Here is a 26,516-nt window from a genome sequence, read left to right on the forward strand (position 1 = left end):
TGACAAGCTAATGGTGCTGTGTCCATCCACGAGTCCTGTACCAGTGCTTTTAAACTATTTTTCTCACTTTCCCTTTTCATCCTTCCCCTAAATCTGCTTAAGGCCCAGGTGTAGCCATGATGTCCCTACTGCAGCATACTGACTAGAAGCTTTATTACAAGAAGTAGAAAATGGCAGACTAACATGGCACATTGTGCTGTTTGGTCACTTTTTTTTGATAGGGAGAGTACGTATGTAAGAGTGGTGTACCATGCTGCGTCAAGGAAGGGAGAGCATCAGGTTCCTTCACATCTTTTACTAAAAGGAATGCACTGTTGGGTGAATTCTTTTGAGAAAGTATGTAGTACCTTAGAAGTGGTGGTCTTGGAATGCTTGGTGATGTGGAAAAATGTTTGGTTTTAAAACTGAAAGTTACACTTAGTAAATAAGAGACCATTAAGATAACAATTCTGTCTTTTGTACAGAAAGGGCAAACTACATCTTCTTAGAGTACATCAGAAAATAAGGTTGTTCATAAATTTTTTTACTCTGGAATCTAAAAAGGCATTGGATGATACCTTTTGTAACAACTTGCTTTGATTTTTGTTTTTACAGCTGAACTGAATGTCATTGCTCCAATTATTTCTAATTTCTTCTTGGCCTCATATGCCTTGATTAACTTCTCTGTATTCCATGCTTCTCTTGCAAAATCTCCAGGTAGGAATGACATTTTGGGGGTGAGAGTTCAGTCTGCAACTTCTCTATGCATAAATACAATGTAAAAGGTATTGTAATAAATGAATGTTTAGTTTAGTTACTGGATATCTACTTGACTCTTATTGTGCATCTGAGTTACAAGGGTAATATGGTGTATACTTGAGTCCTCTGAAATTTGAGGGCTAAGTGATAGTAGAGCTTGAGAGGTGCTGATTCTGTCATCTTTGCTGGGGGAACATAAGATAATCAGTGTTTATTCAGAAACTCTTGAAAAAAGTTTTCTTGCTAATTCAATAGCTGGCATTCAAGAACGACCGTTTTGTCTTTGGATTTCTCTGTTAATGTTTCACCTTGCAGTCCAGAAGAAACTAGAGTTGCAGGTGGTGTTGCCACGATTTTTAGCCTTTTGTATGGGAGGCTAGTTAGATTATAAGAATAAGCCAAAACCCAGTAGTTTCAGAATAGATGTATATCATACCCAGTCCAGTAAACATTTGTAGTGAAATAATGCCCTTAAAAGCTTCTTAATCTGCTGAACTGGTAGACACCATTCTCTGTGTGTATAACTGTTTACACAACAATTCTGTGTCTAATACATTTGTGAGTCTTGGGTGTGTTACTGGGGCTGTGAATGAATTTACTTGACTTTGGATAAGGACAAATAAGGATTTTAAACAGTGATAGTGTACTATTTTGACATTTTCAAGTTGTACTTGGATGTATCTGTCCCTTTCCTTTTCGTGTGGTAAAAATTTCTGGCCATGTGAAAATACACAACTAGAAACCGTTAGTAATACATGAGAGAGTGAGTCACGAGCTGATGATTCATGTTGTGCTACCTTTGAAAGTAAAAATCAATTGTCAGGCGAGCTCTTGCCAAAGGTGTCTGTGACCTGATTCGGTAGACATACTGGCACAAGCATCTTCAAACTTTCCTTTTGAGATATGCTCTTAGAGCGCTAAAATTAGGAACTTGCATATCTTACAAATCTACGTAAGAAAGATGCAAATTCATTTGGAAGATACGGAAAATGAAAAGCATAAATTTGCCAAAGTCTTTATTTTGTACATTACTGAAACTGTTGCACATTCACATGAAATGTGACACAGGACACTAGGGAAGCAAAAGAGGAATAGCACTTTCCTTTTCTTAGGATAGTGACTGAACTAATTTTCCCTCTCTTTTCTGTCTTCCGAATTATTTTTTTACTAGGTTGGCGCCCTGCTTTCAAATACTACAATATGTGGATTTCTCTTGTTGGTGCTGTTCTGTGCTGCATTGTGATGTTTGTCATTAATTGGTGGGCAGCACTTCTAACATATGTCATAGTCCTTGGACTCTACATTTATGTCACTTACAAGAAACCAGGTATGTATCGGGCTTTTTTAGGTTGTGGTGTAGAAATTATTCCTGTTTGGCTGACTAGTTCAAACTTCTGTTTCAAGCTTTTTAGTTGTAGTGAAATTTATTACTCCAGTATAGTCACTGGTTTTGTTCCCCTCCTCCAAAATTATTCAGGTGCATGCCTTACACTTAGACATAAACATTTGAATGAAAATGGGAGCAAAAGTTACATGTGGAAAAAGCTTGGTTTGCAACAACAAAGGCACTAGGAAAGCATGGTAGGTTTTTTTTGTGAAGTGAAAGAAGATGCTCACTAACCTTTCCTAATTGGAAAGGGGTTTGTGTGGTGGTGTGTTTTTTTTTACATAAACCGCTGCTGTAGCTATGAACAATGATTTACAAAATTGTTCCTTCTGAGAACACTGTATGATCATAAGTGGAAGATGGAGCAGAAGTGAAACAAAACGTGTAGAGTTAAGAATAAGGAAAACCCTACATCCTGGGCTATGAAGATTATAAAGTACTTGGAAGGTAAACTCATTGTACCTATGAGAAGATGGGTGTGGAAACAGAATGCTGGGATCCTTTCTTTCATTTCCTTATAAAAATAATAAAAACTTCTTAGTCTAGCATTTTTCACTGAAAGTATTTAACTTTGTTTAGGCAGTGATTTGAGATTACTTTTCCCTTTGCTGAAATATAAAATATCTAAGCACAGCATTTTGTCTGAAAGTCTTACTTTTTTTTGACTCTGAAGTTGTCACAAGCTTCAAAGTGTTGGAGGAAACAAACCTCAGTTCTTTTTTCCTGTAATTATTAGTAATTTTAAAAAAAATTAGTAATTTTTTCCTGTAAAATATCAAACTCTATAACTGTCTGCTGAAACTTCTAAAGAAATACCATCTTTAAATAGAATTGCCTATGTAGCTGTAGGTTTTGTTGGCTAAGATTGTGCAGGAACTACCAAGATGTAGCTTAAATCTTCTGTGTTTTTAGTTTGTATTCAACGTTCATTTTGTGATAATGTACTTTCACAATGAACAGCTTTTAAATAAAATATCGGAACTTCAAATCTTCCCACAGATGTGAACTGGGGATCCTCAACACAAGCTTTGACTTACTTGAATGCACTACAGCATTCTATTCGGCTCTCAGGAGTGGAAGATCATGTGAAAAACTTTAGGTAACAGTTAATATTAAAGACAGGAAATTTCTTTGTGTTCAGTACGGTACTGTCATGATGTTTGCTTTCATTGCTACTAAATGCCTGTCTGTCTTCTGTGGGTTATAACAACTTGGAATTTCACCACCATAGACGTCCTGTGGACATACACTAGCATTTTATTTCTGATTTAGAGTGCACTTTAGAAGCAACTCTGTGAGTGCTGCCTGCTTATTGTTAGATGCCTCATGTTTTGCATCATAAATTGTGAATTTCATTCCTCTTCAATGAAACTGAATTGGAAGATGTGCTCCAAACAGCATTCAGTTGATGTGCTGGGGGTAAAACTGAAGTAATGTAAAATCTCCAAGATGTGTATGCTGTGGATGTTGTCCTCAACATCAGCTATTTGCACAAAAGACATTTTCTGTCATTGTACTTTAGTAATGGCAAACAGGCATTTATTGTCTGCCAGCATAGGTACCCAGGAAGGCCCTACTCAAGGGAGGTGGTTTTCCATGGTACTTACGCCACTTTTCTGGAATAACTTTTGTAGAAGAAACATGCTTCAAAAATTTTTAGCAGAACGCTTTGACATAAATTAATTTCTCCAAATAAATAGAATAATAGATTGAATGTGACTTTACGTTGTGCTGTTGTCCAGTCTTTGACTGAAGTGCCTTACCATGCATCTGGCTGCAAAATTAGATACAACTTTGTTGCATTAAATTGCTCAGGTACTACCTTGTCAAGTTCTGAATATTTCCAAGGATGAAGGTTGTGTTGACTTGTCTCTTGACATACAGTAGTTATCTTGTAGATGCTGCCTATGCCCAGCACAGGATTTACAGTATTCACTCTGTTTAGCAAATCTCTTGTCATCCTGTGCAGCTGCATGAAGTGTGTTATTCTGTTATGCTTGGCATACTAGCAAGAGAATCTAGCTACTGAAATATTCTGTTGTGTCTGAAGGAAGATGGTGCATACTGAGGGTAGAATTTAATAAGGAGTAAGTTCAGCAAGAGATTTTTGCCATTCTCTGACATAAAGTCCAGAATGCAGAAACTGGTAGCCACACAGTTTTTTTCCAATGAAAAAATCTGTAGTATTTCCTGCCAGAGAATACTCTAATTCTGAACCCAAGCCTCTCTTGGAAGCTACTAAACTCTACACTACCAGCAGTGTGCCTGGATGGCCAAGAAGGCCAAGTAGCATCCCAGCTTTTCTCAGAAGCAGTGTGGCCAGCAGGGCGAGGGGAGTGATCATCCCGCTGTACTTGGCACTGGTGAGGCCATACGTTGAATACTGTGTTCGGTTTTGGGTTCTCAGTACAAGAAAGACATTGCGGTGCTGGATCATGTCCATATAAGAGCACCAAAGCTGGTGAAGAGTCTGGTAGTCTAGACTTAAGAGAAGCAGCTGATTCAACAGGGCTTGTTCAGTGTGGAGAAAAGGAGTCTGAGGGGAGACCTTATCGCTCTTTACAACTACCCCTAAAAGGGGCTGTAGTAAAGTGTGTGTCAATCTTTGTTCCCAGATAACAAGCGATAGAAAAAGAGGAAATTGCCTCTGGTTGCGCCAGGAGAAGCTTAGATTGGGTACTAGCACAAATGTCTTCACTAAAAGAGTTGCTAGCCACTGGAATAGACTGCATAGGGAAGTGGTTGAGTCACCATCCCTGCTATTTAAAAGATATGAAAATATGGCACTTAGGGATATGGTTTAGTGGTGAACTTGGCAGTGTTAGGTTTATGGTTGGACTTGATGATCTTTTCCAACCTAAACAGTTCTGTCATTCTGTAATTTTAATATGGAAAGTGTACTGGAGCTGCTATAGAGATCAAGACAGATGACTTTACGTTCTGATGATATAAAAAACCTACCTCCTGAAATGCATCTGAAGTCTGGGCACTTCACCTTTAAAGTTGTCTAGACAGTTGTCTAGTATAACTTACCTGCAGTTGTTTGGCTCTGTCTTCTGAGTGGTTGTAGTTTTTAAAAAAGCATACACTTCCAGTTTTTTTTCTTGGGCACAGAAGAATCTAACCTACAAAATGTAAAGGGATGTTACTTACAAATAGGGGAAGAAATTCATCCCTCTGACCTCATCTGGTCTAAAATCTGCTTTTGATCTTTTTAAATGTGTAAATTTCAGATTTAGTGGGATTACTAAGTTTGGAATCAAGTAATCATAGGTCTGCTGGCAATTGTGGAAAAAATTATCTTTACTTAATTTCACGTAGTCTTGTAAAAGTAATTGAGGTTACTACCTCTCCAGTAATTATTGTGTTTTTATGGCCATTGTGGAGAAACTTCTTTCTGTTAGTTAAAAAAACCCACTAATTGCAAATGAAATTAATTCCAACCTTTTTTTTTTTTTTTCCTACTTACCTATTCATGACTCTAGACCTCAGTGCTTAATTTTGACTGGTCCTCCAAATGCACGTCCAGCTTTGCTTCACGTTGTCCATGCTTTCACCAAGAATGTGGGCTTGATGATCTGTGGCCACGTACATATGGTAAATCCCTTCTGTCTTTACTTTAAAGTTACCTTGGTTTTTGGTTTTGTTTTTTAACCTGTTTGATTTTGGGTGTGGTTGGGTGTTTGTGTTTTTTGGTGGGGTTTTGGGTTAGGGGTTTTCTTTTGGTTTGATTTGGGTTTAGGTTTTGTGTTTAAAATGAAAGTGTCATTAGACATGAGAAGTCCGAAAAGACGGATTTACTGGTAGGATCTACTTATCTATGTGTCTTCTCTATTCCAGTTAGATACATTACAGGGAAAACTTTGCAAAGTTAGTACTTTTGTGCTGAGCAAGCTTTGCAGAGTAAAGTGAACATTAAATTACCACCTGGGTCTCTTTTTGGCATTGTCTGATACAGCCTTATGTATTTTCTCATGCTTTGGACAGAGCACTTGCTCAAAATGATGTACAGGACATGATGTTAGCAGTTTTTACATATTTTTTTTAAGTTATGTCTTTTACAGCAGACGTACAGAGGATTTGGTGGGGGGTGGGGAAGAAGCAAGATTTAAGTAAGGACTCTTCAAAATCGCTCGTCATGAGTTGTCTTACCTGTGATAGGAGGTGGCTGTCATTCTACCATCTGTACCAAAGCTTCAGTTACCTGCTAACAGAAAAGAGCAAATCAAGTTAATGCCTTCCACAGAACATGCTTTTTAAAGCAAATATTAGCCAGTTACGTCTTCAGAAATGTTAATTCATTTAATTCTTTTCTATACAAACTTAAAATTTCAGTGAGTGCAAAGGAAAGAAACTCAGTAATACTGGAGAGGTAAGATATTACAGGTGGAATTACTGTCTTTTAAAAGTAGGACTATACTGAAAAGAGTAAGGTAGTGTTATGCTTCTTGTAGGAGAGCAATTCTGATTAGAGATTTTCCAGGAGCATATCCTCTTTGTTTAAAATTGCTTTCCTACAAGAAGAATGGCACAGCCTTATTCTTCACTGTGACCATTTGTCAGGATCTGTATCCTTTTGCAAAACCTTCCATGTTCTTGATTATGCCTCGTCTGTATTCTGTATTTTGCTGTCTAGGAGGAACACAAGTATTTGGATAGGAGATGACTTTGACTGTAACATAGAACTGCAGAAGTGACACTACTGTGACAAAGGCTTTCTGATTAGGATTATGTACACACAGAGGCACACTTGTAAAGCTTGAAACAAATATTCTCATAAAACCTAATACTAAGTCATTGTATATCTCTGTATATTTCATTACAAAGCCTTTTTGTTTTAGAAGTATGTTACTCTTTGGAGAAGAAGCTTGTGCCACCTGCTGGGGAAGTGGCCTGTGCTCTTCAGGAATAAGATTGGTGAAGTTTGAGCAGCCCTCTTCCTAAAAATGAGAATCTGGTCACAGAATCACAGAATTGTTCAAGTCGCAAAAGATCTCTAAGATGAGTCCCCCCATAAACCTAACACTGATAAGTTCACGACTAAACCATGTCCCGAAGTGCCATATCATCATACCTCAGAGGATGATAACTAAACTGATACTGCCTGGTATTTTGTTATTTTGGGGTTTTTTTCTTTGTGTAGGAGCTTGTTTTGAGATGCTGAAAGTTTGAACTGGATTCTAGGAGTATTATTTAAAAAATAGGGTGTTTAACACTATTCATAATTCTCGTTTTCTCTCCTCTTTTTATTTCTTTGTTTTGAAAGGGTCCTCGGAGGCAAGCCATGAAGGAACTGTCAACTGACTTGGCTAAATATCAGCGATGGCTAATTAAAAACAAGATGAAGGCTTTCTATGCACCTGTGCATGCAGAGGACTTGAGGGATGGAGGACAATACTTAATGCAGGTACACCTCTCTCTTAATATTTTTTTTAATGAAAGCGGTGAAGATGAACATCAAAATTGAAAATGTTTTCATACTTTGAAGTATTTTCATTTGGCAAAGTTATTGCAAAGCATCAACTTTGGTGAAAAAAGATTGTTTTCTGCTTAAGAAAATTAAATAGAAGCTTTATTTGTTTCAATAACATGTATTTTGAAAAATATTTTTTGTTCTTTTTAGGCTGCTGGTCTGGGTAGAATGAGACCTAACACTCTTGTTGTTGGATTTAAGAAAAACTGGAAACAAGGAGACATGAGAGATGTTGAAACTTATATCAATTTATTTCAGTAAGTAGAAAATGCAGAACATTTTATGTTCCATTTCAGTATGTTTGGCAATAATTCAAGAAGATTTTAGTTGCTTGATGTTTCGTTAGTTAGGCTAACTAACTAGGATGTTTCGTTTTCCATATTGCTGATCCCACAGTCTTCAGTTCCCCTTGTGTTTTTCGGATACAGAAATTAATAAGCAAGTCTATATATTTAATAGAGAAGATTTCTATATAGCTACTCCTTATGCATCTAAAAAGAGTTGTGTCAGTGGTTTGAGGTTTAAGAGCGAGCTTAACCCACTTAATTTGTGGTTTACAGTGTGCATTTAAAAGAAGGAGAAGATGAGGGATTACAGTCAGAGATTAGAAAAGGAAAAAAAACATACCCTCCCATTCTCCCAGTTCTTGAGAGAAAAGCGGGAACACTAGATGCAGTGGAAGATAAGGAAACGTTGGTTAGTTCTTTGTGTTTCTTTCTTACCCTGTTTTATTTTGGAATCGCTTGTGTTGGAAGATCTTTTAAGACCACAAGCCGTGTGATTCTCCACATTCCATAACAGAAACCTCAGGAAGCAATAAGTGTAGGTTAAGTGTATTTCTGGCAGTTCTCTGGAAAACTTACATTTCTGAAGCACACAGTGGAAACACATCTTATCTGTACAGATTTAACAAATTAAATAAAGAATTAAAAATGTTCAGTAATGGAGAAAATATTTTCTTAAATCAACCACAAATTTTCTTGCATTTGTTATAGAAGGTGTTGATATTTTGGACATTTCTAATCAAGTCTTACTGCTTCTATGAAGAAGTATTTAATGAAATCTTCAGAAATTTCTCTCTAAATGACATGGGAGAGAGTTCTCTAGTTTATGGTTATTTGTAATTAAGTGTTTGTATTTGAAGGACATTAATGGCTAACATAAACTGTATGATATGCTTAAGTTCATGTTTTTCTGTCCTATATCTCACTGAAGGTTTTGTGCTTCATTTTACTCTACTTCTACACAGCTTTTTATTCCATTTTTTTCCTTGTATCCGCAGTAATGTTGCCCCTTACTTTATTTGTTAAAGGAGCAAGATCCTTCCCCATCAGATATAATGGGAATAGGCATGTAATAGTTCACTTATAGGTAATTTGATTCTAAATTGCAGCTTCAGAGATGTTTTTTAATACCCAAGCATTTTGGAAAGACATCAGAAATTTTTAGTTCTCAGATTGAGGAGATCTGTTCATAATCAATGCTTTTATTGACAGGGGAAGATAAAAATTCAGATTTCTCAGCATATCTTGTCATCATCTGTGCAGAACTTGACTGACCTGTTCATGTTGCTTTTATTTAATCACTGTTTACTTAGGGGAGAGAGGGAGGACAGGTAATAGATATCCTTCCTATGTGTTGCTTTTCTGGATGTGATACTAAGTTTATTGATGCATTTGATAGTTTGGTATTGAAACTGAAATTGTAATAAGAAATTTACGATTTGGCAGTTTAAATGGCAGTGCATAATCACTACAGTTTGTTCAAAGAGGGTGTATAAAGTACGTGCTTTGGGAAAGAAAAAGTTGTAAAATATTTCATTTCTGTTCCTTTTGTGTAGTGATGCATTTGATGTTCAATATGGTGTGGTTGTCATCCGTCTAAAGGAAGGCCTGGACATTTCTCACCTTCAGGGCCAAGGTAAGATTTATTTTGTTTTATCTGGTGAATAAGTGTTCTAATTCCCTTTTAATATTGTTTTCTTCAAATACTAAGTCAAGATAATTTATTAGAGAAGTGCAACAAATCAAAACAGCACTCTTCTCATCGAATAAAAATCTCTCAAATTAGCAAGTCTGATATGTCAAGTAAGAGTAGCCCATGTTCAGCAACAGATTGGCTGGTTTGTGTGTTTCATTTATAAATAATTGCTTCCCAAGGATTTCCTGTTTTACCGAAACAAATGAAAGAAGCTTGCAAATTGGTATGCAGTATTTAGGAACCAAGACTTGAAATAATGAAAACAATAACAAATGTTGCACAGTGTTATGGCTCTGGCATGGGTTGCCAACCCCTATACATGCACACACGCGATTAGAAATCTCAGTAGTAGTCTGTTGCAAGTTGGGAAGGGTTTCCTATTTTCAATGTAGAAGACTTGCATATGCTTTGTATGTAGTGATCTTAAGCTGAATGGTGCAATTCTAGTTAAGTTTTAAGCAGGACTTGAAAGAAGCCTGTGAGCTTTATTGGCAACTGTCTAATGAATTGATAATGCATACGGTGTTGCTACCATGAGGAAGAATGCTTTTGACACAAGCTGTGTAGGGGTACAGGCTGCTGAAAGAGGGGAGGATTGCTCGTTCACTGGAAACATGAAAGTCTTTGGATTTGGAGAGAGGCAGAGAGCCTGTCACTGTGTGCAAGAGGGCAGAGGAGTAGGAGAAAGGGCAAGGAGTGAACAGGGGGTGTGAAGACAGCATGGCTGAGAAGACTGGGAAATGTATCACAGAATCACTAGGTTGGAAAAGACATCTAGGGTCATCGAGTCCAACCATTCCTGTCAACCACTAAACCATGCCCCTGAGCATCTCATCTATTGGTCTTTTAAATACCTCCAGGAATGGTGGCTCAACCACCTCTCTGGGCAGTTTCTGCCAGTGTCCAGTTACACTTTCTGTCAAAATTTTTTTTCTGATGTCCAGCCTGAACCTCCCCTGGAGGACCCTGGGGCCATTCCCTCTTATCCTGTCCCCTGTCACTTGGGAGAAGAGGCCAGCTCCCTCCTCTCTACAATCTCCTCTCAGGTAGTTGTAGAGAGCAATAAGGCCTCCCCTCAGCCTCCTCTTCTCCAGGCTAAACAAACCTAATTCCCTCAGCCACTCCTTGTAAGACTTGTTCTCCAGCCCCTTCAGGAAGGTGTCAAAAGACTCTTAGTATCCACTGGAGACTGGGAGTTTGTTTTAACTCTCATATTAACTCTCACAGCTACCAAGTAGCTCCACTGGAAAAAAAGAAACTTGGCTGTGAGACATACTTAGTCTTGGCCTTGTCTGAGGCTCATCTTCCCCTTTGAGTTAGAGAGAAATGGGAAGTGTTTCACCAAGTAATTTTTTTTCTTAGAGGTTGTACTTCCTCATGTTAGCTAGCTCTGTTTTATGTTTACCTTGTGGTAAGGGAATAACAACCAAAACCTGGGAAGGAAGAAGCAGGAAATTGCATCTGCTCAGGAGGAGCTTCTTTGTACTCTGAAGCAGTTCAAACAAGATTGTGTTCTTGTTTTCTGCCTTCCACCCTCTCCACCCTTTGCTATAGCATAACAGTTACAGAAAAGCTTAGCCAAGTGTGAACCATCTCAGTATAGTGCATGCCTCTGTTTTGCAACAGTTTGCAACAATTAAGTGCTTTATAATGTGTTTCCTTGCTTTCTCAAAGAAGAGTTACTGTCATCCCAAGAAAAATCTCCATGTACCAAGGATGTCATAGTAAAAGTGGATTATAGCAAGAAGGCTGAGACAGACACTTCTATAGCTTTTGCTCCATCATCTAGTGAAAGAACTCCCACTTTACATAAAGGTAACTTGCTAATTAACAATGACATTTGAATTCTTACTCTTTCTTTCTCTCATTCTCTCTTCAGTTCCTCTCTACACTTACCAAGGAATTATTTAAGGGATTTTTGTGTCTCTGGAACAGAAGTGTATCATGCTTTTCTAATATGACATGTCTAACCTCTTAAGTACTTTGGTTTAGAGCTTACAAATATGTAAATAAACCTTCGGCTTCTAGTCCCCTAGATGGCAGACAATGGATTTTCTTTGTTAATGAGTTTAACAGGCATTAAAAATTGCTTGAGAATTGTGCCAAACGTGCACACACATATATATAAAATACATAAAATATATAAAACAGACAAAATTATATAAGCATAAAAATTATATCTAAAAATATGTATATATAATATATATATAAAATGTGATTTCAAGGCTGCTAAATTTATGAACTTTTTTTTCACTTCAGACTAGAGTGTTATGTGCATGTTAACAGACACAAAACATTCAGGATCCCTTGACAATAACCAACTTTCCTCTTCTTTTTAAAGTAAAAGTTTGGAGTGACTTAATAATTTAATGAGCAATGTGATTAATTTTGGTTTTTTGAAGTACAGATAACTAGTAGGATCTGGTAGACTGCATTTATGTGCTTTTCTTTGTATGAAAATCCATTTCATTCTACATTTTTATTTTCTACTTTTTTTATATACGCTAGTAGCATTTTCGTTAACACCACAAAGGACATTAACCTTTTTATTTTATATCTTTAAAAATCTTCCAGAGGAGGACGAGGACGGAAAGACTCCAACACAACCACTGTTGAAAAAAGGCAGGCATTTTCCACCTTTTTGTGTTAAATCATTCTTTCACATTGTTAATTTTACTTTTCCTTTTCTACTCTTTTCTACACATATATGAGAGAGAAAAATAACCATGCAATGTTAATTTTTTTCTTATGCTTTAAAATGTGTTTCATCTTTAGAGATCAGGCTATGGAAAAATATCAAGTTGCTATCGAGAAAAGATTGTGCATGTGTCTAACATATGAATGTTGGATATCCATTTTTTAACTTTTATTCTTAAGTAACGTTATAAATGTATTAAAGAACTTGCTTAGTTCTCATGTATGTATCTGGATCCTTATTAGATTTAGCAGTTAGGAAAATATGTAGTTCTATAGTGGAAGTGCTCCATCAGTCTATTCAGAAGATCTTCTAAAGTCATAGATGTTGCTCTGTTATTTTAAATTGTTCAATAGCCTGTGAATTAATGCATAATATAGCCACCCGGTGATATTAACATCTAAAATAATGTGAAGTAGTCATGTAAATAAACAGTGTTTTGAGAGATTAATTAAGCAATTTTTACTTCCTGGTTTATTTCGTACTTTTTTTCGTTAAGCAATTATTTTTGTCTTAAATAAGATTAATTTAGCTTTTCTTTGTCATCTTTTCTGTAATTTTAACAGTTGTTGTGTTTTGATAATGGAAAGTGAGATTACATCTTGAAGCACCAGGTGGCAGTTTGGAAGAAGCCCCAGTATGCAGTAAAGAAGTATATTAATGTAAATTAGTCACAGATGTACTGTGAATTTTTAAATTCCTGATGTAAGGACTGAGATAACTATCCAACTCCTGGCTCTTGTTCACACTGAGGCTTTAATTAAGGGACAGGGACTAGGGTTTTTTTAAGTTTTAAAAAAGCTGTATTTGCTTGTATGAAAAATTGAAAATGTCATTCTTGTCTTGTTTTCAGCAAATCCAGTAACTTTGTTATGCAGAATGGTCTGTATTGTGCTTCAGAGCCTTGTACATGCAAGACGGTACTTCTTGCAAAGTCAGAATTCCAGTACACAGAACTAGCTTTTATTTTCATCACATACTTAAAGAAAAATGAATTCTAGGAGAAAAGAAAAGCACTTAGGACATGATATTTACTTATAATCAGTATCTACATGTTTTTATTTTTACTGAAATTTTGTTATATGCAAGACGTAGCAATAGAGTGTGACATAATGCTCTGAAGTACGTATGCAAGGTTAGTTAAATTGTCCAGGCAAATGACTGTACAAAGATTTTACTGTTCCTTTATTTGTCAAATGTCCACTAAATTACTTTGAATTTTAAATCTTTAACTGCTGAAGTTATGAGTTTGCAGACTCCCTAAATATAGTTCATTTTATATCCATTCTATCAGAATTTGGATTTGGGTTTGGGGCAAAGAAACAGTCTTTCTTTAGAGATATCACAAAATATTAATAAGCTGCATTTGATGAATTTCAGAGTGATTATGCCAAAAACTTTAGAAATGAAATTTCCTCATACTTTTTTCCAGATTCAAAGAGCCCATCTGCTCCTTTAAACTTGGCTGACCAAAGACTTCTTGATGCTAGTACTCAGTTTCAGAAGAAACAAGGCAAAAGCAATATTGATGTCTGGTGGCTTTTTGATGATGGAGGTAATCTGCTTTATACTTTAAAAACAAATGTTGAAAAAGAAATATTGATATGATTTTGAATGAGTAGGTATATCTCAGTTCATATGTAGATTACAAATTTGTTCTGTTAAACTCTAACGTGTTGCTGTGTTTTCTGAATCATTTCCATATTCTGGCTAAAATGCAGGCTTGACACTGCTGATTCCATATCTTCTTACAACCAAGAAGAAGTGGAAAGACTGTAAGATCAGAGTGTTCATTGGTGGAAAAATAAACAGGATTGATCATGACCGAAGAGCGTAAGTTTATCTTTAAATATTTAATTCCAAACGCTGATAGAGCATGTTATGCAGCATGAGACGCTTTTCCTAGCAGCCTTCTGTTGTTCGTTATTTGGTTGAGGCGTAACCATATTCTCTGCCCTTTCTCCAAAACAAGCTCCATTTCCCTCAGATTGTTTTGGATGAGATACCTCGAGTTTTTACTACTTTTCCTGCAGCATTGTCTGACACTAACATTTCATTTTCTTTTTCAAAAATTTTCTGAGGTTGTCTTTAAGGGAGAAATCTTCTCATAGTTTGATATGTTTGTTAGTTTGTTTTGTTCTTGAAGCATGTTGTTGAGTTATAGCCGTATGCCAGGTCAATTTCATTTTTTTTTTCCCCTGTAACATTTACATTGCTTTTTCTTTTTCCTTAAGTTACTGTTTTTATTACGAAACATCTATCTGTTTACGCTGTGAAATAATTAAAAATCTGATCATGCATAAAGGCTTGTTTTTCTGATACAGGATGGCTACTTTGCTCAGCAAATTTCGGATAGACTTCTCGGACATTATGGTTCTTGGGGATATTAATACTAAGCCAAAGAAAGAAAAGTAAGTTTCAAAAAACTCCAGTTTGTTAGTTGAATTCTTGATGTCTTTCATGAATCTGGAATAGGTCATTCTTTCCTACATAACAGTTTTGACGGAGTAGTTCCTATGACATCCAGTGTTTCATGGAAATGAAGGAAGTAAAGTAAGCATTAAGTCCCACATCCAACAAAAAAGAATTTTGTTTTTTTTAAAATCTCTGGCCCCTAGATAGTAATATTAAATTTAGGAAACATGTAGTTCAGAAAGCCCCGATTAGTCTGGAGCAATCTTTTTTAGAAAGAGAAAGGCTCAGAAAAACTTAAATGGTCTTTATTTTTCTTTGACTGTTAGTTTAAGGTAGCAAAGCTTGATCTTCAGATATCCAGATCTAATTTTGTCTTCTTTTTTTTTTTAAAATTGCCTGGACTTCTAAGTTACACCAGGGTGACCATACATGTGATATTTCTGATTTTCAAGTTTAAAAAAAACTAATTGTAGGTACAAATGGTATAACAGAATATAAGATCTAAAAATATTATCCTTATTTATACAGATATAAACTGGAGAGGGGCAGATTTAGACTAGACATTAGGAAGAATTTCTTCAATATGAGAGTGGTGAGGCACTGGCACAGGGTGCCCAGAGAAGCTGTGGCTGCCCCATCCCTGGAGGTGTTCAAGGCCAGGTTGGATGGGGCCTTGGGCAGCCTGGTCTGGTGGGAGGTGTCCCTGCCCATGGCAGGAGTGTGGAATTAGATTATCTTTAAGGTCCCTTCTAACCCAAACTATTCTATGATTCTGTGATTTCCCTTCAAGCCTTCTTTAATATGTTGAAGTTGTAAAAATATCATGGATATACATATATCTAAATAATCTAACATGTCATGCAAATTAGGAAATATTGTTTTACAACTATGTAAATGCTAATATGCATTCTTTTATACCTTGCTTTTTAATGACCTTTTCTTAAATGCATAGAATATATCAAACAACAAAAATGATAGAGTATTCTGGCACTATGATACTTTTGGAAGTCTTTGCTCTTGGAAGTCTGCTGTTGTAAAATATGTAGTCTTAGAGATAGATAGCATGTATTTATGCATAAAAAGTTGTGATTGTAGAATTACATGAAACTATTTTAATTGTATAGAAGTGGTCTATGAGTTACTTCTTATGAGGGCATTTTTTCTATCTCTGTGGATACATTGCCTACAGTATCCAAAACCTTTCTAAGATACAACATGGCATTAACGAGAGATGTAAACTATGTGTAGGAAGACTGATTATTTTTAACAGTTGCTGTGCTGTGTAATAGTACATTGTTGATACTTCTTCTTTTTTATTGAGCTGAAAAATAGCAGATCATTTCTGGGTCTTCCTTTTTGAGGAGGATGAAGTCATTGTATCAATTTACTTCAGTAATGGCCACCATGGGCAGGAAGAAAAAAATTTTTTTAGTAATGTGGGCGTTTTCTAGAGGAATGCGAGCACCTCAGTTAGAAAATGGGTATGGAGGGGTGTTTAACTATATGGAAGCTTGCATGTTACACATAATAGAATTGATGTATATCAGAGAGATACTCCTTAATGTTTTTTAAACTTTCCACTCTGTAATTCACAACCACAGAAAATTGGCAATAGCTTGTCATCTTTATAAAAAGCCCATTGAAATAAAATGAAAATGTGGTTATTTCACTGGATGCAAGTCATACATTTCAGTATGTTCCCCTAACAATCTTGTTTATTTTATTTCACATCTTGGATGTTGAGGTTATTCAAAGACAAGTTACGTTCATAACTTGTGGCAGCCTTTGTTTGCTGTTCAAGTATCTTAATGTGGGTACAGAAAGTAAGGTAGTAGTAGAAATGAATGCGTCTTGGTCTCTTTGTTTTCATTTGAGGTTCTTGCTAAAGTTAAATTAAATTCAAAGTATAGTGGAGCAGGAAACCCAAACAAGATGGCTGTGACTATTTGCATTTGAATATGGTTCTCAGACTGTATTGGAAAGACTAAGAAGAAGCAAAATAAAGCAATGAAGTCAAAATTGTAGTGGTGGTAGCATGGGACTTGAGAGCTATTTTTTTTAATGTGACAAAAACTTTCAAATTTAATTCTGAAGAAGCAGCTGTTACATTATATTCTCTAAGGTAGCACTCTTCAACTATCAAGGAGTTATGGTAAAACTAGCAAAATTTGGGGTTTTTTTGAGCTGGATAAAATTTTGTATTTAGTTGCATGGTGAACAATGAAAACTGTACATGTCATTAATTGATAAATTGTAATGTCTGCATATACAAATAGGTAATTTGCTGTTCTGACTGCAAATGACGGTGAAAAAAATCAGTTTATTTATTTTTACATGTAATAAAACTTACTTTCTGGTATTATGAAAGTTATTGCTGATGTACTCGTATCCATTTTAATGTGGTGACTTGCTTAATCATTCCAGTATTGCAGCTTTTGAAGAAATGATAGAGCCCTTCCGACTTCATGAAGATGATAAAGAACAAGAAGTTGCAGATAAAATGAAGGAGGATGAACCATGGAGGATAACAGATAATGAACTTGAGCTTTACAAAACAAAGGTTCTGTATTCTTGAATGTTATGTTAAATGTTGGTAAACTTTATTCTCCTATGGCATTTGTGGTCAGTGAGTTCATTCTTGTTATTCTGTCTCTTCCACAGCTGTGTTTATGAAAGCTGATGGAAAGCAGTATCTAAGACCATTTAGGTAGTTCAGCAAAAAAAAGAAATGTTTCTGCAATTCAGAAGGGTGCAGAGGGTCTTGAACTGCTTTCCTACAGTATTTCAGCAGTTAATTTAGAATAATAAAGTCTAAATTCAACTGTTTGTTGACTTTTGGGGGACCAAACTAAATTTTTTTTCCTTCTTAATTAAAAAAAACCCACCATGTTAATTCTGGTCATAAGGAGCAATTGAAGGTTTGACATTTTTTTCAAGCCATTCTGCTCTATAGAGACATCACAGGTGTTGGAGGTTCCGGTAGTGTGCTTTAAGAGGATGGAGATACATACAAGTATCTAGAGTAAGACTGGTTAAAGTCTCAGTGCTGAAGTTCGTCAAGATGATCCTCAGTATATTCCACCCTTATCTTCTTTTTCCTGTTCGGGTTTTGCAATCCTGTGAGGATTCGCAATAGAGAAGAAATGGGAATATTAGGTCATTCTGCATTGTTAAGAGTCAAAAAAAAAAAAAAGCAGGAATCCGTTTAACAGGTAAGTACAGAAAGACTGGTAGCTGCTGCTGAGATCTGTTATAACTGCATATTACCAAGGGGCTGGGATGAGGAAGATTTTGTAAATCACAGTTACTTTGTAGTTAATGTACTCCTTGGTGTCTTGCTGTTCCTCATATGTACAAAATATATGCCCCACAAACTCAGTGAGATAACCAAAATGTTCTATTCTTCTGTCTGCTGATACCTTAATTATTTCTACAGGCACTAGCTTTCAGGCTAACTAGACTTCAGCTCATCTCCAAAAAGCCGAACTATAAGAGATGGTTAACTCAAAATGTTGCTATAAAGTTAGTCGACATAAGAGAACTGAAAATTGCTGAGAACGCTACCTCAAATGTTAAGACAGCTTAGGGAGAAAAAGGGAAGGGCATTATGGAGATAGGGTTACCAAATGAAGATAAGGCATCACTTCTGTTAAGACTTGCTCACTATAAGCTTTTAGGACATAGTTTAAAGAACCTTAAAGAGAGCAGAGGCCTTTTGCTTCTGGGAGCTGTGAAGAGTGATATTATTATCAGAAGAACAAGCTTAAATTTAGCTTTCATAGTACTTGCTTATCCACATATTTTAAGGTTACTGCTTTTTTCTCTCACAGCCTTACAACCGTAAGTGTTTTGAAAAACTGAGGTGGAAGCACATGCTTTCTGTAAATGACACATGCCAACTGATAAAAACTGTTTTTTCTTTTTCTTGAATAAATAAACTTTTTGTAGCTTTATAAAAAGCCTTCCTAACAAGTTTCATTTTAATTGCAGACTTATCGCCAGATTAGGCTAAATGAGTTGCTCAAAGAACATTCAAGTACAGCTAACATAATTGTCATGTAAGTACATGATTTGTACTGTTACCGTAATTGATTTAGAACTGTGATTTGAAGTCTAAATATATGTAAATACAGGCTAGGAAAAAACCCCTGTGTCTTGGCATTAAAGTGTAGAAATACACAAGGAGGTTTCAGTGGTGAAGTACTTACTAAAAGTATGGAGCTGCTATACTGATGAATGAAAAATGACCTGTGTAGTTTTGTGCTTCTGGTATGCTGCTTTAGGTGAGTACCTCCACCTTAATAGTGTGGCACAGGACTCCAACTTTTCTTCCGCTCCTGCATCCCAACTGTTCTCCTCTCTTTCCTTTCAGTTCTTTTCTTAGGAAGTCTCTCTAGATGAAATTAGATGATCATCCCACTGATGAATTTCAGTGGAATTAGCTTTGGGGTAAACTAACAGAATGCAGATCATGGGTTTCCCCCTCCTATTTTTTTTCTTCGTGAGCCTGCTTCAGAGCTCCATGGAGTAGTGTTGCAAGTGACATGTGACTACGTCAAATAGACTTAACAGTTGGGTTTTTTCTAAAACAAAAGAGTATGGCATGTTTTGGAAAGATTGTGAGAAGGAGTACTAGACTGCATCAACCAGTCATCGTAAGAAAAAGCTGTATTTTAAGTCTTTCGAGAAACTGTCTTGAACTGAGGAGAACTCTCTGTGAAGCTACCTGAATACAAAATGGTGGTAAGAGGCCAAAAGTGAGAGGGAAGATAGGTGTAAAGGACTGTGGTGCTTAAGATACAAACTCTCAAGTCATTAACTGAGTGCTGAGGGAAAAAAACAAACTAGAAGGTTAGGAAATTTTACTTAATATCTACCTCTTTGCAGAATCATACTTTCATACTTACAAGACGAGCACTCCACCAGGGTTTCCTAATTGTTGAATGCTTTTTTTTTCTTATCAATTGTAGGAGTTTGCCAGTTGCACGAAAAGGTGCGGTTTCTAGTGCACTATACATGGCCTGGCTGGAAGCTCTTTCTAAAGATCTGCCACCAATTCTACTTGTTCGCGGAAATCATCAGAGTGTTCTTACCTTCTATTCCTAAGAGTACTGCACATGGGACAGCTACAATGAATGGTACTTCAGTGCGCAGGGAAGAGTGACTGATATGGTCTATAGTTTATTAACATCACAAAGGCAAAAAGTGACTCTCTTTCACTATTTCACTGACTTGAAAGCACACAAGGAAAGTCACTGTATTTCTAAAGTTGTGACATCTTCAGTTTTATTCTATATTTTCTGTAATTTAATCTTGCTTAATGGAGGAGGATTCCTTGTTAGACTGAAGAATAAGACAAGCTTTCTTTTTTTGCTATTTGAATAGCAGCAATAAAATGTTTTATTTTTGATCAATGAAAGGATTATAGATTTATAAAAGCCTTTTAGCCTTGAGGTGCCTTCTGAAATTAACCAAATCTCATCAATACATCCTATTTTGTAAATTTATATAGAATGTCAAAATCTGCCTTCAACTAAGAGTTTAGATCAGACTTCCTTTAGTTTCTAGTCTCTTCTGTATTACAATAAAAATGAATGCTGCTTTTCAGTCTTCCATTGAGCTATTAGTTTTTAGTACTGTATGTTTCCTATTGCCAGAAAGGTTTTGTTTTTTTATTATTATATCTGTTAGATGTGAAGGTGAGAATTGGGGCAGGTCTGTTGAACTAAAACATATTCCTATTGCTATTGTTGACGCTTTGTGCTACTTAATTTTGTAACAGTTATAATAAACTAATTCTACTAGCAGAGAGGATCCTTTTCTCAAATTTGACAATGTGTAATGCTTTGGCACTAGTTTGAGTTACACAGCTAGCATTTTTAGCTACCTTGGCGAAGGATACTGGTCAGACTTTGTCCTGTAGCTCTAATAGGAAACTGAACTTATCTTACTGGCGAAGGCTTTTTATCTTACTACAAATTGGAAGAAAAGCTAAAGACCTGTCCTAGTTCTTGGCCTGTTATGTTTAGGTGTTACTTTCAACTTATTTTGAAACAAAACTCAACTTAAGGCTTGAATGGGGATAATATAAGCAATGTGATGCTATCTAACAGAAAACAGTAAACACTATGTGGAATCTTGCTATCCAATAGGAAATGTAAAAGCTACAGTTCTCTTGCATTTTTCAACAAATGGTTAAAAGGACCACTAGTTACTTGGAGAGATGTTTTTAGGTCAATTCATTCAGTTGTCAGAAAAAACAGTTAGTCTTATATAATACTCAGGTTTGATCATCTAGCAATTTAGGTGTATTCCATACATCCTACTTTATACATTTTTTATGTTCAATAAAGAAACTGCCAATATTTTATGCCCTTTCATTGTATATTTTGAAAACTTCATAATTTAGTCTACTATGAACACCTACACAAGAAATTTCGCTTGAGCCTTTGTATAAAGGTTAGTAATGTGAACTGTTTTTTAAATTCCTAGTATATTTTGGGTAGAAAGGATTGCCTAAAAACATTTCACAAGCTTTTGATATTAGCATTGGACGTGCTACTGGATCGGTTTACCAGTGATTGAGTGACTTTCACTTAAGGATGCACAGAAGAGATTTATTTTTATGCTCAATACAAGATCAAATTGAAATGTAACTGTTCCTTTTGAAGGACAAAGCATAATCATTGTGTGGCAAGATAGAACCTCAAGTCATTGTGATTAAAGATAAAAATGTTCTACACAGTGCAGTATACACTATTGTCAAGTTCCTGATAAACTGCAAGAAATCTTTTTGCTGTTTCTGTCAATTGGATTTTAGTATTGAGTCATTTCACTTTAAAAAAAAAATAATGTATGTTTTGCTGCTAAGTGTGAGATAACTGATGCCAGCATGAATCCAGCTTGTTACGATAAATATTGTAAGAAAGCCAGTTTGCAGTAAAAATGCTGTTTCCTTCAGGTGAGGGGGCAGGGATCAAACTTATCAACTTATCTATTACAGATTTTACAGTGGGTTTTAGGGATTAAGGGTGTCACGTTGTGCATATGGAATCATTGCCGTGTTTCTTTTTTTTTTTTTGCAGATGGACAGTAAGGCATGGACTTAGTGCTGCTATCTTAAAAAAAATTTAAAATGTGCACAGGTACACTTACTTAAAAGGTTTTTTGCCCATTCAGGAAACCATTGCTTGTGATCTGTAACACAGAAACCAAATGAAGTGTGTGTATACATGCATATATGTGTATAAAATTATATAAAATATATCTAAATATGCATATGGGGATAGTTAAGGTAATGTCTGTGAAATAACATAGGATGCTTTTCACATGCACTCTCAGAAGTCCACTAACGCTAGGCACAAGGTCAAGTTTCAAGATCATTTGCTATACTGAAATTTCAGAAATAAATAATAATTGTTTGCAACAGATATAATTTAGTGGCAGTCACTCCAACTTCTGCTTTGATTTTGACGCCAAACTTAGGTATGTTCCAATCAATTACTTGAAAAATGAAATCACTTACACATGGCAATTCATACCTTCTGTAGATTAGGTTTCTTTGTATGGGTTTAGAAAGATAAAGTGGAGGAAATCAATTATTTATTTGTTCACTTATATTTGTATTTAGGTTTCATTTTACATATTCTTTTTATATGCTTTTTCTGACATTACATATTTAAAAATAACTGAAAATAATTTAAAGATTTGAGCGTTAGTGGGTAATGGCCCACTTGGTTTGAAAATGTAAGATTTGATACTGTACTGTAACTGTCACACACAAATGCTTTTCTAATGTTTTAACGTAATTATTGCAGTTAATACTTTGTACCAGGGGATGTCACTGCAATAAAAGGAAGTGAATTCAATACAACTGTCTTGTCTTAAAAAGCCCTTTTAATTGCTGAGGGATAAGGAATAATGTTCGTATTTGAACAGATTCATGATGAAAATAGTTCCTGGTATGTGAATATGCTTACTGCCCCCATCTGATACTTGCCGTTATTGAGGAATTTGCATAGGACCTTGAATTCAGTTTGAAGCCATTCAAGTGTCTGGTTTTAAGGAGACAAATGTTTTGTTCTTCAGGGGATTGGTTTTGCCACTAGTGTGTTACTAACAGCGGTGGTTGCATAATTAAAATAAATCTTGTTCCACTCTCTAAAATTTGTTGTAACTTCCCAGACAGTGCAGACCAATCTGCAATACATAGTGCTTTAAGCTGGAACATTAGTATCTGAAAATTTGTTCCTATTACATATGCAATTTGGTTTGCTTCTGGACACAGTGAAGGAGCAGTCCACTGGGATATGAGGAAATACGTTGGTAAAGTAGCTGGTGGAAATCACCGCTTTGTTAACTTTTTAAACGGGAAGAGTAAATGTTGAAGCAGTAACAGTAACCTTTTCCAAAAAGAAGCAGGGAAGATCTTTCTCTTGAAATATTAGGTGCTTCATATGCACAGAGATCTGTCTCACTGTGAAAGAAACGGTACTCTGTCCGTTGGGCAGAATACAGCAAACCTGCTGGCATAACCATTAGTTGTGTGTGTGACCTGGCATAAGTCAAAGATCAGGCTGCTCCTTGCATACCTATACTTACTGGCTCAAAACTGAGAGCAGAAAAAGGAACCTGGGAACAGATTCTTTGCTGATCTCACGCTTGATCTGTCTCTTGCAGAAGAGATTGGCTTTTTGTAGCTTCAGGAATCTGCTTTCTTCCCTGTCTGCTGCGAGCTTGCCTGCCTTCCCGGAATGCACTGAGAGCACTGAGCTACCATAACACACCCTGCATAGCCGTGTTCACCTGCGTATCACAATGTAACAGGGACAGGGAAAATGGAATTGTTCAGGATTTAAAATGTCAGGCAACGCTAAATTTAAGTTGCTAACTGCTCACTCTCCAAAGACCCCGTCTCCTGCCCTGCCTCTCCACCCCGGCACTGCTCCTCTCTGCGGCTGCTCTTATAAAATGCCCTGATGTCTGCTTATGCATAGTGCTGTGTGCTGAAAATGCATTTTTATTGTGCGTCAGTGAAATCTTGCAACATATGCTGTTAAGAGGAATCTAGGCAGCAGCACCTGGATGTGAGGAGACCCTTGTAGCTCCACTCCTACCCTGTGGGTATCCGGGGAAAACTGACCCGATGAGCTGTAGCCAAAACAAGTTCTGGTGTGAGGTTCTGGGTCTAGGTGTCTCATCTTCACAGTCCCTCAGTTCCCGTCCACGGTAATAATTCTAAATCCTTTTAATAAAACATGATTTTGTTAGTGAAAGAAATAGGGTATACTGTCTCCGAACGGTTTTCTAGGAATTCAAGCTACATTAGCAACGCCAGATGGCTCTGCTATCTGCATTTTGGGTAGTGTCTAAAATTGCACTGTCAAACATGCTCTTCTTGCACTGTGCATTCAGTTTCATGAGCTAAATCACGTAGTACTTAAAAAAAAATTTAATGTGTATCAGCACAATAGTATTCTTTTGCATTGAATTTGTCATAATTTTGACTATGGATTGGAGAAAAGTTTAGTATTCATTCCCTTCCTTCGCCCTCCTCCCGTATGGAAAAATACTCTGTTTTTTTTCTAAAGAATGTGGGAATCTCCATACAGGTGTTGCCTCTTGAGTTCAAACAGCTTTTTTACTACCAAGTAATCACCATTTCATAAAGCACTGGGTGATGCTTACTTTTCTCAGTGGCTATTTCCAGCTGTGTTAGAGAACAGAAGAATAAATGCTGCGGGCAGAGAGAAAAGAGATATTAGAAAAAAATAAAAACAGAGTAACATGTACGGTTGCTCTAGTTTTAGAGTGATCCATAACATTTCAACAAGGTATTTTTGCTTCATAAGTAGCAAACAAGACAATCTACCACTTTCTACAGAGGTAGGACCGAGATGATAAAAGCTTTATGTCATCCCAAAATATTAAGGTACAGGCTATAGTATTGAAGGAAACTGAATAGAGTAGCAACAGGCAGTTCCAGGCTTATTAAGCTTGATACTAACTCTATCACTCTGTTGAAATGTTTTCCGAGTAATAACTAAATCTTGGAATGTCTCTTTGCAATTAAATTTGTTGCTGCAAGCAGATGGTAAAATGGAGTCACAAGCAAAGGATTTTCACAGGCTCTGGCTGAAAATTTGGGAGCTGGGATTAACCTTGAAACATCCTCACTCCCAGTTCTGTGTGGTCATTCATTTTTTCAGACTAAGCTGCCTGGCCGGATGGTTTAGCTGCGGTGTTGCAAATTATAGGGACTCTGGAATAATTCTTTTCTACTACTATTAAGAATCACATAGATTAACGTTTAGAATAATAATGAAAAAATATATAAATGAAGCAGGGGGTGGGATATACGTACAGAAGAATATGTCACGACAATATTAGCCTATGTGTTTTATAAATATTTTGATCAATTTAATGTAACTCATCTGATGAGCTGTGAAGGTACAGGAAAAAAATTCAAAACAGATGTAAAGTGCAATAATACAAGCACAAAAATTAAGCACATTTGTATGTAGTAAAGCGTAGTAGTTTAAGCACCAGTAACCTAGAAATTGTAGCGGATCAAAGCACAGTGCCTGCCAAGAGCAGCTTGCTCCTCAAAGGAAATGGCATTTTATGAAGTCAACCAAAAACAGCCATTCATCATATTAGCATATGAAATCAAGGCTAACCACAGAACAGTGCGGGCTTTCCGATAGGATTTTGGCTAACCTCAAATAGAATTTCATTTTACTATTGATTGCGCAGTTGAGTGTTGTTAATTTTAAGGGTCTCTATTCTGATTAAAATATTTCTGTATCCTTCAACTAGCAACAGTAGTACTTCAGTTATGGTAAGATTTAATGGGAAGACTGAAGCTTTGTAAAATACATGCCATACCTTACTAAGCAACTTTATCCATTATATTTTTATTTTAATTGTGTTTCTGTGTTTGGGGGGTGCTGCTTTCTTCTTGCTGTGTTTGTTAGCATCTAGAAGAATGAAGCTTGATTCTTAGCTGGGAACTGGGAGTCACCTTGGTGCAAGTAATTCCAATGGCAGAAGATGAATGTCCGTGAATGAGATCCTATGGTTCTGATTTCTGTTTTGGAGAGGAGATTGTAAGTGTCACTTGGGAGTTTTAAGAGGATGGGAATTTACATTGAAACTGTTAACATAGACTATTCATTTCACCTAACAATAAAACAAAACATGGATCAGAGAGATCAGTGGAGTGCATGTTTTGGGTGAGAACTCATGAGATTCACGCAGGCCCATTTGTCCAGTTTGTCCAAGTCGCTCCGGATGATGTCCCATCCTTCTGGTGTGACAACTGCACCACTCAGCGTGGCGTCACCTGCAACTTGCTGAGGCTGCACTCAATCTTGCTGTCTATATCATCGATGAAAATGTTAAACAGCACTGGCACCAGTACGGACCACTGAGGGACACCACTCATCACGGATCTCCATCTGGACTTTTAGCCATTGACCACTACTCTCTGAATGCAACCACCCAACCAATTCCTTATCCACTGTACAGTCCACCCATCAAATCCTAATCTCTCCAATTTAGAGAGAAGGCTGTTGTGGAGGACCGTGTCAAAGGCTTTAAAGAATAGATCACATCCGTTGCTTTCCCTGTGTCTGCTGATGTTACCTCATCATAAAAAGCCACTTTGGTCAGGCAGGACTTGACCTTTGTGAAACCGTGCTGGCTTTCTCAAAAGAAGGTCTTTATCACTTATTTTCTGTCACTCACGTGGAGAGAAATTAAGGTCTTGTGTGGAAAGGCATTGGAGAAATGTTATAGGATACCTGGAAGTGCAGATATGGGGTCTT

General features: G+C 36.5%; 1 protein-coding gene across 4 annotated transcripts in view; it reads left to right on the forward strand.

Annotated features, from left to right (window-relative positions):
• Positions 1-26,297, forward strand: part of SLC12A2 (solute carrier family 12 member 2) — a 62,587-nt gene extending 36,290 nt beyond the window's left edge. Inside the window, exons 13-28 of one of the 4 annotated variants that reach the window (XM_054053795.1) lie at positions 595-696; positions 1,910-2,065; positions 3,125-3,224; positions 5,611-5,722; positions 7,392-7,532; positions 7,749-7,855; positions 9,439-9,518; positions 11,253-11,393; positions 12,153-12,200; positions 13,706-13,828; positions 13,995-14,106; positions 14,598-14,684; positions 17,113-17,248; positions 18,679-18,746; positions 19,659-19,826; positions 21,774-26,297. In XM_054053795.1, the coding sequence (XP_053909770.1) occupies positions 595-696; positions 1,910-2,065; positions 3,125-3,224; positions 5,611-5,722; positions 7,392-7,532; positions 7,749-7,855; positions 9,439-9,518; positions 11,253-11,393; positions 12,153-12,200; positions 13,706-13,828; positions 13,995-14,106; positions 14,598-14,684; positions 17,113-17,248; positions 18,679-18,746; positions 19,659-19,794 (1,649 nt within the window). In that variant the 3' untranslated portion in view covers positions 19,795-19,826; positions 21,774-26,297. Of the gene's footprint in view, positions 1-594; positions 697-1,909; positions 2,066-3,124; positions 3,225-5,610; positions 5,723-7,391; positions 7,533-7,748; positions 7,856-9,438; positions 9,519-11,252; positions 11,394-12,152; positions 12,201-13,705; positions 13,829-13,994; positions 14,107-14,597; positions 14,685-17,112; positions 17,249-18,678; positions 18,747-19,658 lie in introns of all 4 variants that reach the window. The other 3 variants (XM_009564728.2, XM_054053796.1, XM_054053797.1) reach the window with 3 other exon arrangements.
• The last annotated feature ends 219 nt before the right edge of the window (positions 26,298-26,516 follow it).

Source organism: Cuculus canorus, chromosome Z (assembly GCF_017976375.1).
Source record: "Cuculus canorus isolate bCucCan1 chromosome Z, bCucCan1.pri, whole genome shotgun sequence".
Lineage (NCBI taxonomy): Eukaryota > Metazoa > Chordata > Aves > Cuculiformes > Cuculidae > Cuculus > Cuculus canorus.